Source organism: Nomascus leucogenys, chromosome 11 (assembly GCF_006542625.1).
Source record: "Nomascus leucogenys isolate Asia chromosome 11, Asia_NLE_v1, whole genome shotgun sequence".
Classification (NCBI taxonomy): domain Eukaryota; kingdom Metazoa; phylum Chordata; class Mammalia; order Primates; family Hylobatidae; genus Nomascus; species Nomascus leucogenys.
This window is the reverse complement of record NC_044391.1, coordinates 19,810,228-19,823,018: the sequence shown is the minus strand read 5'-3', so window position 1 is coordinate 19,823,018 and position 12,791 is coordinate 19,810,228. Positions and strand designations below refer to the sequence as shown.

The 12,791-nt window shown below is 34.9% G+C and overlaps 1 protein-coding gene across 1 annotated transcript in view; it reads right to left on the bottom strand.

Annotated features, from left to right (window-relative positions):
* Positions 1 to 5,992: 5,992 nt before the first annotated feature.
* Positions 5,993 to 12,791, bottom strand: part of ZNF804B (zinc finger protein 804B) — a 576,627-nt gene continuing 569,828 nt past the window's right edge. Inside the window, exon 4 of the mRNA XM_003252370.2 lies at positions 5,993 to 11,963. Coding sequence (XP_003252418.1) covers positions 8,297 to 11,963 — 3,667 coding nt within the window. The 3' untranslated portion in view covers positions 5,993 to 8,296. The remainder of the gene's footprint in view (positions 11,964 to 12,791) is intronic.

The window sequence follows — 12,791 nt, the reverse complement described above, 5'->3', positions numbered from 1 at the left end:
GACAAAGTTCAACAGCCCTTCATTCTAAAAATGCTCAATAAATTTGGTATTGATGGGATGTATCTCAAAATAGTAAGAGCTATCTGTGACAAACCCACAGCCAATATCATACTGAATGGGCAAAAACTGGAAGCATTCCCTTTGAAAACTGGAACAAGACAGGGATGCCCTCTCTCACCACTCCTATTCAACACAGTGTTGGAAGTTCTGGCCAGGGCAATTAGGCAGAAGAAGGAAATAAAGGGTATTCAACTAGGAAAAGAGGAAGTCAAATGGTCCCTGTTTGCAGATGACATGATTGTATATCTGGAAAACCCCATTGTCTCAGCCCAAAATCTCCTTAAGCTGATAAACAACTTCAGCAAAGTCTCAGGATACAAAAGCAATGTACAAAAATCACAAGCATTCTTATACACCAATAACAGACAAACAGAGAGCCAAATCATGAGAGACCTCCCATTCACAATTGCTTCAAAGAGAATAAAATACCTAGGAATCCAACTTACAAGAGACGTGAAGGACCTCTTCAAGGAGAACTACAAACCACTGCTCAATGAAATAAAAGAGGATACAAACAAATGGAACAACATTCCATGCTCATGGGTTGGAAGAATCAATATCGTGAAAATGGCCATATTGCCCAAGGTAATTTATAGATTCAATGCCATCCCCATCAAGCTACCAATGACTTTCTTCAGAGAACTGGAAAAAACTACTTTAAAGTTCATATGGAACCAAAAAAAAGCCCACATCGCCAAGTCAATCCTAAGCCAAAAGAACAAAGCTGGAGGCATCACGCTACCTGACTTCAAACTATACTACAAGGCTACAGTAACCAAAACAGCATGGTACTGGTACCAAAACAGAGATATAGACCAAGGGAACAGAATAGAGCCCTCAGAAATGATGCCGCATATCTACAACTATCTGATCTTTGACAAACCTGACAAAAACAAGCAATGGGGAAAGGATTCCCTATTTAATAATTGGTGCTGGGAAAACTGGCTAGCCATATGTAGAAAGCTGAAACTGGATCCCTTCCTTATACCTTATACAAAAATTAATTCAAGATGGATTAAAGACTTACATGTTACACCTAAAACCATAAACACCCTAGAAGAAAACCTAGGCAATACCATTCAGGACATAGGCATGGGCAAGGACTTCATGTCTAAAACACCAAAAGCAATGGCAACAAAAGCCAAAATTCACAAATGGGATCTAATTAAACTCAAGAGTTTTTGCACAGCAAAAGAAACTACCATCAGAGTGAACAGGCAACCTACAAAATGGGAGAAAATTTTTGCAACCTACTCCTCTGACAAAGGGCTAATATCCAGAATCTACTATGAACTCAAACAAATTTATAAGAAAAAAACAAACACCCCCATCATAAAGTGGGCGAAGGACATGAACAGACACTTCTCAAAAGGACATTTATGCAGCCAAAAAACACATGCAAAAATGCTCATCATCACTGGCCTTTAGAGAAATGCAAGTCAAAACCGCAATGAGATACCATCTCACACCAGTTAGAATGGCCATCATTAAAAAGTCAGGAAACAACAGGTGCTGGAGAGGATGTGGAGAAATAGGAACACTTTTACACTGTTGGTGGGACTGTAAACTAGTTCAAGCATTGTGGAAGTCAGTGTGGTGATTCCTCAGGGATCTAGAACTAGAAATATCATTTGACCCAGCCATCCCATTACTGGATATACACCCAAAGGACTATAAATCATGCTGCTATAAAGACACATGCACAAGTATGTTTATTGCGGCACTATTCACAATAGCAAAGAGTTGGAACCAATCCAAATGTCCAACAACGATAGACTGGATTAAGAAAATGTGGCACATATACACCATGGAATACTATGCAGCCATAAAAAAGGATGAGTTCATGTCCTTTGTAGGGACATGGATGAAACTGGAAACCATCATTCTCAGTAAACTATCGCAAGGACAAAAAACCAAACACCGCATGTTCTCACTCATAGGTGGGAATTGAACAGTGAGAACACATGGACACAGGAAGGGGAACATCACACTCCGGGGACTGTTGTGGGTTGGGGGGAGGGGGGAGGGATAGCATCAGGAGATATACCTAATGCTAAATGACGAGTTAATGGGTGCAACACACCAACATGGCACATGTATACATATGTAACAAACCTGCAGATTGTGCACATGTACCCTAAAACTTAACGCATAAGAATAATAAACCTAAAAAAAAATAAAAAATAAAAAAAGAGTATGCGACGGTCATTTTCTCTTGGTGCAAAAATTTTTATGATGAACCAAAAAATGACACAGAGAGTGAACAAAGGCAGAAGTCTCACACATTGCGAAGAGCAGGCTCTGAGTATAGAGACCATAGATTACCATTTACTCCTTTGCCTCAGTGTGATTATTAATAAAATCTACTTTCATTTTCAGGAGAAACTTATTTTTCTCCTCAGGGGGAATCCAGGAATATAGCCAGTGGGGAGGACATAAACAGTATTTGGCTCATATTAGGTATTCAATAAATGGTGACAATTTGATTAAGAAAGGAGAGTTTCCGTCATGACTCCACCAACAATGTAGGTATGCTTGTGTGTGTATGTAGTTGTGTGTGGATGTGTATGTATTGTGTGAAAAGATACTTTTTTGTTACATGGCAGAATTCTAATAAATGATCTAGCATAAAAGTAGGGAATCTAGGCTGGAAGTGTAGGGCAGTAGGTGACTGGCCTCTGAAACATTTATCTACTGAAATCTCAAACTCTACCACTAGTTTAGGGTGCATTGCAAAGTTCTGCTCCATTAAAATGCACAGGTAGTGACAGCTCATTCAATTAAAACACTAAAGTAAGGAGATTTAGGATTTGGTTAAAGCTTACTGAAGGGTAAAGGGAAGGATAAGGATAGATGTTAATTCAAGAACAAGGGAGTATCTAGTGGTTATTTCTAACAACACCTGTTCTGATATTTTGCACAAATATCAGAGTAGCATCCAGCTACTCCGGGGTGCAAAGACTAAGAAAGTAAAGATGAATGGGAGTTGTATGAAATGTCATTTTCCCACAACATTGGTCATGCTTGATTAAAGAGATTTCCTAGTGAGTTGAGTCCTATTGAGACTAACAACTTACTGGGGTTTCCTTTAATTAAAGTATCTCTAGAGTTCATATGAAAGTTTTAATAAATATGTAGAATGCTACCATATTATATGGTATTACCAGCTAGAGAATACATTCCTGAGACTATTTATGAAGCTTTGTTAGAATATTGCAAAGCATTAGTTCACATTTTTAAAAACAAATAAAAAGAAACAGATTTTATAGTATATGTATATGTAGGATAGGTTTCAACAAAGAATACATCTATAGAATTTTTAAAGTTATATTTATTTTCAGTTTGAGGAAACAGCTTATTTTAATAACACTAAAATTTTAAGAAATAGTCTAAGAAATCCCAGCCTTTAAATATATAATATAAATACATACAGTAATAAATAAAATGATAAATGCATTTTAATTCAGCAGTGTAAAATACAGAATATTTCCACACCATTTTGCATTTGAGTTTGTTCTTGTATTTTGGTATGCTTTTTGTTAGAAATACATGACTAACACTCCTATATCACTAAGCTTTTTATTGAAAAAAATATTATTGCATTGAACTACAGTCCAAGTAATTTACTGAATAACCTAAAAAAGCTGCTTTGCATGTACAATAGTGCAATTTACTTAGCCACAGTATAGTTTAAAAAGACAATTTATACAGAAAATGCAACATAAAATTATTGGTTTATGTGTCATATTGCCAGAGGATCACCAAGTTTAATTACAAATTAAGTACTTTAAATAGAATTGAGTAAGATGAGAATTTGCTTTAAACAGCTATACGACTAATTTACACTGTCAACTATTTTATCTCACATATGGAAGGAACTAACAATTTTGCTTGGGGATAAGAAACCTCTTCTTGAAGTTATTGTTTCAATATGTGAATATGTTTTTAAAAACACTATTTTCAACAAAGATCAAGATGTACAATTAAAGACTAAAGAGTATATTAAAAACACACACAGATTCACACTCACGTGTGCACTCATACATATTTTAAGTTTTCCAATTTGCCTGATTTTATTTTAATGTTTCTCACAAGATATTCTTACTCTTGCTATTTAAGAAAAATGGGGAGTTGCGAAAAGAGGAAGTAACTTTGAGAAAAGAATTTAAAAAATGGATTGGGAGCTCTCCCTCCCATATATAGCTCCATAGAATGAAAATGACCCTTTGGCTTATCTTTCTAATATTGGCTTATTCTAAACCTAACCCATTCAGCTGCTGCTTCCATTTTAATATAGCTTAATCCAAAGATACAACAATCACTTTCAATGTCTACGTAATAGAAGAAGCGGATAATATTTTTGCTGGCATGAAATGATAACCTTTGAAAATCCTCTAGACCCAGGCTTATTGGCAGGAGAACTCGTATTTTAGTAGGAAATTCTCATCTTATTGAAGTGGTTTCAGTCTGAAACACAAAGGGCAACTATCTGTTTTCCTAACTATTGTGTGGAACTAGCCACTCACATGCTTTTCAATAATGTTTCTATTTGCCAATGAGAGAACATTTTCCTTCAGAATTTCATCTAATTTAAAGAATCAAAACTAAACCTTCTCATGAGCTTTGCTGGGCCAGAGATGAGCATTAGGTCCATTTTGCCCCTAAGTATCTTATCTACATACACTGATAAGTAAGATTTAGATCCTTTAAATTGTGTTTTTACAAAACTGGATCTGACATTGACATGTTTTTTTCAGAATGTTAACTATGTTTCTGAAAACTCAGAAACTCCGAAAACCTGGAGAACTTTTTAGGAATGATTAAGAAATGTGCTATTGACTTGCGATGATCAGCAGTATTACTTCACCACTAAAGAGTTAAATATCCACATATCCTTGGGAGGGGATCTGGACGTTTCATTCATATACGTCTAGAACACTTGGATACCAATCAGTATCCTATTGGGTAGAGCCGTCTCCATATCTCCAATTATTGTATGAAATGATTTGAAATGTATAATGTTTTAGGATCAGCTTAAAAGTATGGTGGTAAAATTCAGAAAGCTGTGTTGCTGCCAGCATTTGGAGCTATTTAAGTAATAACTTCATGCACTAAGGAGATGGTCAGATTCAGCAATATAATCCTGAGTAATTGTACTGGTTAAGTGTTTCATTTAACAGAAACGTTTTACAGAATTAGTTTCTTTAAGTATATTTCCATTTAGAGATAACAGAGAGATTCCATTAAGTCCTGGCAGAAACTTAAGAAAAGGAGTCACTGTTAAATCCATTTTCGGGAAGTGAAACAAATTTCAAGGGATCATTTTGTAAAATGTCTACCTAAGCAAAAACTCTGGGAATTGGAGACTTTCTAAATCATTCTCTATATTCTAATCACTTCCAATATTTTATTTATAACATCTTAAAGACAAACCTTAAGTTTACCTTTGCATTTTTATAGGCCCATTGTATTTTTTTCTTGCTCAATTTGGCAGGGAATTATTAAGAAGATGAACTTTCCCAAATTTTCAGTTCTTCATACAAAGCATTTATTTTGTTTACCTTGAATCCAGTGATGCTATCTGATGCTAGACTGGTTCATAATCTGTAAGAAAGACATATAGATAGATAAATGTGTGTTTGTGCATGCATGTGTGTGTACTTGTGTGGAAAGATTTCACAGCCTTTCTTAAGCATTTAGAGCTTAAGACAGATTTTTAAAAAACTGCCTCCATGAGCCATTTGTGAAACAGTAATCCCATAAAGAGAATTAACCTGTAAATATCAGGCAATAGTCATAAAATGAATTTAATGCTAAAAGTCACCTGTCAAATAATTATGCAAATGGAAGGAAACACTGCTAAAAATACAATCCATCACAGTGACAATTTTTTTTAAATTGAACTATTTTAGGGTTCAATATATATTTAAAATTCTGTTTTTTTTTTTTTCCCAGAGTGTGTTTATCTTAAGGTAAAATGTAAAATAAAACAGTGTTTCAGCCTATAGTTACTCATTTTGGGGGCAAAGTAAGTTGCATAATTACATATTTCCTCACGTGATGCCACAACTTTTCCAATTTCTCACCCTGGAGTACAAATTATCTTTTATTTAAAGGGAGACGTTTGCTTTCCACATAGTCCAAATTAGTTTGTCCAGTGAACACCTCATCACTGTTAATACAAGATGGAAGAGTCACTTCCATGTCATCCGTTCATATCAATCTGTCTTTGTTAGTCAAAATTAAGTGCTCAGTAGAGGTGCTCGGGTCTAACCTTCTGAGAGTTTAAATTGTCACCAAGGCAATTATAAAAATCAATCAAGTGGTGTTTTTTATAATAGAACATCTAGTGAGTTCCCATGATTACTCTATCTTGGCTCTGCATCAGCTTTGTAATTTGCTTTAGGAAATAATTATCCACATTACTTAAAAAAATCTGCTAGACCATTTGTCATCCATTTTATAAGAAATATTTCATTTGTCTTGCTTCTTTTTGGATTTACTCAATGTTCATCAATGATCTTTTATAATCATTTTTACGGAATTCCATGCAAGTATAGCTCCTTGCTATTTGATGGTTTTTCTTCATTTCTCCATTCATTTCAAATTTAGATTTTGCCACTGTTATGTACCAGTCAGAACTCTCATCTCACAAGTTTCTAGTGATATCTTGGGAACTGCAGTTTTTCTTTCTGTTAAAACTTCAAATTTACTTTATCGCCTTTTATTCTTTTTCTTCCCTCCACCCTTTCTTTCTCTCTCTCTCACCTGTCTCTCCTGAATCAATGATGTCCTTTCCTACTGTTTACCAAGTATTTAGTATTTAACCTTTCTACTTCATTTTCTTTATCTTTAATGAGGAATGATAATACTGATTTCAAAACACAGTTGTGAAAATTAAAGAAGATAATGCAAACAAGTGGATAGGGTAACTGTACCTGAATCACAACAAGTCTTAAATATAGCTATCTTCCTTTTGAAGCCAAGGCTGAAGAAGACATCCTCTAATCTTCTAGTGGTAGAGGAGTTTGCATCTTCGTATAGACAGCATTAGATAAATGATTACCTCCATTTCGGTTAAGTTCGATTTTCTCTGAAACTCATGCTTAAGAACATAAAATAATAAAACTAACTGTAGGATTATGCACCAATATAGATGTATGAAATGCAAATTTTGGGAGCCAAAAACCATTTTGAATGAATGCTTGAAATATTTGCAAAATTACATGGATGGTGATTTTATTCACTATCATTCATTGTTTCATAAATATCTAGTACAATTGAATAAAATACACCAGATATTTAATAAGGTATCCTCAATAAACATGTAAAAACACTGACATTTTCAAACCTTTACCTCTATCCTTATACATGTATTGGCTGAAGGTAGTAAAATTTTTGAGTAGAATAATAATAAACAATATTTTAGTTGCTGTAATATTTGACAGATTGACCAATATATTTAAAAGGTTATTCTGAGCACATTTTATTTTTGAGTTTGCATTATCAAGTACTAATGATAGTTTGTATATGTTTTTATACAAAAGTTAAACATTCTTAGTTTTAGATTTTGCTGATTCTTACAATTACAAAATTATCTTGACATAGATTTGTGTGAAATGAAGATAATTTATTTTTCACAGAAACTCAAAAGTATAATCTATATTTTTTTCATTAAAGTGTAATTTTCAACCTAAATTAATCAGAAAATGTCTTGTTCTTATTTCCTATGAAAATACAGTAACAGACTACATTAATTGAAAACTTAGTCAATAGTTAACTATAGAAATTACTTTAAATAATTGCTTCATTTCACTGACCTTTTATTATCTAACAAATAAGCCAAATCAACATTCATTCACGCAACAAACACTTAGAACGCAGGGTGCCATATTTCATTTGATTTTTCTTTTTAATTTTAATGCTCTGCTTGAATGTTTTCTGTTGCTATTTTATAACATTATGCGAGAACCCATCCAAAACAAATCTTTAACTCTTTCCCTCTTCCCTCTACACTTTCATAAAATTATTCAAATTTGCCTATTATTTTGGCAAGCTAAAAAAGTATTAAAATGCTCGTTTTAATATTAGCAATTCAGTTCATATTTATATGTTTGTCACATTTTGAATTGGCAGCAATATTTTAAATCTTATAATTGACAGATTTCTTTAAATGTATTATTTTATAGGTAGTGACAATTAAAAAAATTATCCACAAGAGGGGCTTTAACACTTATTAGTTCAAGTGTGTGGACACATTTAAGGCCTCTTTCACTTCATTTAACTGTTGCATCTGGCTAGAGCAAGAATGAGGGCAAAAATCTTGACCTTGGAATACCGGTTGGATTAAAGGATTCAAGTGGATGATAGAAGTTGTGGCTGGATTTAAGTGAGGACCAAACAATGTAGGAATGAATGCTGTAGGGGGCAGAGGCTGAAGTGTTATGTGAGATGGGTGGAAGGGGGTAGCAGCTACTAAATGCAGGGGATGACCTGCTAAGAAAGTGGGGTGTGCAGGGATAATGGTTGGAGTCAGAGTCGAAAATGAAATAGGAGTGAAATGTGCCTGTGAAAGAGGATGTAGATGAGCAATAGGGAGGTGACTGCTATGAGAACTTAAGGAAGCAGAAACAGCAAAATGCTGCAGGAACGTGTGGTGGATGGTGGTGATAGAAGTGTGCTGGTGAACTGGAACTGTCTGTATGGTTGAGGCCGGAGAGAAGGCAGTAGGCCCTGCAGTAGGCAAAACTCGAAGATGCTTTGATAGGAGTTGCTTCTGCATATGCTGCTGGGCTTGTAGCTGTAGGATCTTATATTTATCTATTTCGTCAGGAGAAAATGTTATGGGCTGTTGAATTAAAGGGGGAGAGATAGATTTATGACACACTTCTAATCCGTCTTCGACTTTGTCAGGCTTCTGCATAGTTCTGTCATAGTAAGAGTTTATATTTCCCTCTACATGATTTATATGCATGCTTACATCCTGTAAGTCTAGATTTATTTGGTCTTCTTTGGTCTCTGTTGAATCAGTAACACCAGTATATTTATTAGATGGAAAAGCACCAGGGAATTCATTTGGTACTGGGTCACAGCTTTGAATAAAAGGTTGGATTTCACTAATTAAAGGTTTTGATTGTTCTTTTGTTGTCGCATTCCTTTTTATGTTTAGTGACTGAGACTCTGTTACTAGATGAATTATACCTTTAGAAAGATGGTTATCACAATCAGTGTCTGCTAAAATTGTAAAATTATTTGTCTGTGAACTTTTGCTTTTGTCTTTCTCCGTAGTCCTTGGAATTGCACTGTCTTGATCATTTCTGCTCTCACTTGCATACTGTGTTTTTTCAGACAAAGGCAATGCTTGTCTGTTACAGCCTGATGGTACAAGCTGAATTGTGCATGGGACTTGCGAAGGAGCCTCTAATTCATTTTTACAACTGTTTGAAGAGATCTCAACGTTACTTGATTGTTCCTGACATTTCTTGGCTTGTACTCTTTCTAAAAGGCTTTTTGCTGTTAGAGGGGTCCTCTCTCCTGTAATGTTTGATTCTGCGGTTTCTGAAGGGCCACCGGAACAGTTCTTTAGAAGGCAGCTGATATTCCCAGAGTTACACTTCATGGGCCTGACTTTTCCCAGATCACAAATGTGAGGGCTGCCCAAAGACTCTTGATTTCTCTTGCTTTTATTCAAGTAATAGATTTTCTCTCTTGAGTAAGAGTCCAATCTGTCGTGCTGAGTTCCCTGGCAATTAGGTGGTTTTTTACTGCTTCCAGTACAGGAAATCTGTGAGTTAGAATCACAATAGATGATTCTCGTAGATTTTAGCCCTGAAAATTGTTGTTGATTTTTGCCCAGTTTTTGTCTTTCTCTGCAGTGACAGTATCTACGTTTTGAGTATTTTTCATTTTTAAATGATTCCCACAATTTGCAGTTCCTTTCTTTCTGTGGTTCAGACTGCATTTGGCTGCTCTTTGTTATATCATCAGACAAGTAGAGGCAGTTGTGCTTTAGACATTTCCGTTTGTGCCTTTCAACTGAGTGGTGTTCTCTTTTATGGAAGCAGAGCAAATTAGCTCTGCTATTACCATTGAATCTATGACTTGAACAAGTACTTCTCAAGCTAGACATGCTGCTAGGGGATGTCTCCAAAGAGCAAGAATATCTACTCAAAGATGACTGTGGAGAGCATCTCTTGTATCTTTGGTTTCCACATCCGGAAACCTTGCTGGTCATGCCGATGTGGTTACTCTTCAAAATTACACTGAAGTCTTTCCCATGGTCACTGTGACCCCCTACTGTACAAGGACTGGACTTGCAGTTGAATTGTCTTTCATCTTCAAATTCCAAATGAGGATTTCGGGGAATCAATTTATGCTTTTTAGTCCTAGAGATGTAGGAAGGAAAAGATAGGTCCTCATCTATATCATTTAGAACTACCTTTCTGCAGCCTTGCCAATGGGCCCTTGAAGCTTCCTTAAGTTCGTTCTCACTACTGTTATTCTTTCCAGCACAATCCTTTAGAGATGTGTTGAGGTAAAGAGGCACTTTAGAATTTTTCATTTCCAAATCATTTGGACTGAAAGTATATTCACTCTTATTTGGCTCAGAATCACTGTAGTCCAAATTATATTTCCTCTGGAATTTTTCCCAATCCGGATTAGCTATCATCATCTTTGGTTTCGGATATTGATTATCTTCTTGGATCAATTTTTGTTGATCTTCAATTAAACCTGAGACTTGGCTCTCTCTTTTAGTCTTCAATTCCAAGGGCTTCTTACCCAATTCTGTTTTTAAGTCCTCTGGATTGTGGTCTTCCTTTGTGTTCCGAGAAAGCTTAAAATCAAAATATAGTGGGTTGCAGCCATAAGAGATACAGGGTTCTGTTTTTGTAAAGAGCAGAAGTTCCGTAGGCCATTGAAGAGTGGTGTGGCCATCCTTGCTTTGAACGTGGAGAAAAGGTAGTGGTTTAGATGCCACATTATGGGTACATGCTTCTTTTACAAGTCTTTGAACATTTTTGCTAACTCTTTCTGTTTTATCTAAAGATTTTTCTCTGTTCTCTATTCTGGAATTTGGATTCAGATGCACTGTACTCTTTTGTTCACTTGGCTCCGGTGATGAAAACTCATCCAGGCATTCAGATATCCTGGCATCACTATGGTTGTAAATGTTTGGTGGGCTGAAGGAAGCATTTGCTTGGCATGGGTGATTAACACAATTTTCTAAAATGTTCTTCAATGTATTTCTAGTTTCTTTTTCTCTGCTGGTAGGAGTAAAATCTACATCTGAAAGACGAATGTTAGATTTAGAGAATGAAGCATGAATGCCAATTGAATCTTCTAGTGTCTCATCAATAGAGTCGTTTTTGTCTTGCAAAATTTTAGAGTTTATGGAGATGGTATTGTGTAAAACACTTTCCAGATGGCTTGGTGAGATGTTTACCTCTTTTTCCTTCGTAAGGTGTGTATCTTTATTTGCAAACCTGCAGCACTTGCACTTATCTGCAGTTTGTTTTGTTTTATAAATGGGTGACTTGTTACAATCGTGGGTTTCTTCTGTGTTCTCACTGAAAACTGATGCTGAAGATTCTAATTTTAGGTGCACTTTTTTGGAAAAAGAAAATGATACTCCTGTTCTGTGATTTGCATTGCTGAGATCTGAAGATGTTTGCAGTATCCGATTTCCAAACAAACAACGCCTGTCTGATTGTAATTGGTGTCGATTTGGCATGGTGGACTGCTGTTTATCGGATATGATTCTGGGGAGATTTTTTCCTTTAAGGAGAAGAGCACTCTTCATGCATGATACCTTTCTGCCATTCTTAACGGGGAAAATTCCTTGCTGGAGTTGCTTTTCTATGGCTACCCTGGGGGCTTTGTATGCTGGTCCATTTCCAGAAACACTGTAAATACAATAAATATTTAAATGATTAAGAGATTAGCTTTGGAATCATATCTACATATGAACATTTCATAGTGTTTCTAAGATGAGTTATTTTACATTTTATGAGCCACATCTTCTAAAATACAACCTTTTGTTCTCCTTATATAGCTTAGCATAAATTGTATAGTGGCTATTTCTAAAATGAATTGTTTACATGTAGTATTTTGCAATTACCAAAAGGCAATAGCAAATGAACTATCTTACGCTACTGCTTCTAAAGCATTTACATCACAATATATGTCCCACAGAATCTATCAATCTTTGGAATACAGATTTAACATTATTTCACTAATAGTTTTCCAATCAGTGCATTCACATTAAATAAGAAATTAAATAGAATTAAAAGTCACTTTAAAAATATAAAAATTTTTTAAAATTTGCTTTTATGTATTAGTTCTAACATTTTATAATGTTTAGTTCCTCGGGTTTAAAATTCCCTCATATTCACTTTCTTTTGAAACACAGTGGTAAGTTCTTACTTTATGACTTGTCAGTAATTTGACTAATTATAATAAATGCATAATAAAATAAGACATATGTACAATCTATCTAAATATCTTCAATGATTTTGAAATCTCTTCTTCTGCTTCTTACTCACCAAAATATTTTTTCTACCATTTCTGTATTATACGTTTTATCTTTTAAAGGTCTCAAAAGGTTATTTGTTCTATTGAGCTTCATTAGCAATTCATACAGGAGATTGAAAATATCAACATATATAAGAGATAAAATTCTTTAGATTAAAATTATATGCCCTTTAACAGTCTATCTACATACCCTCTACTAT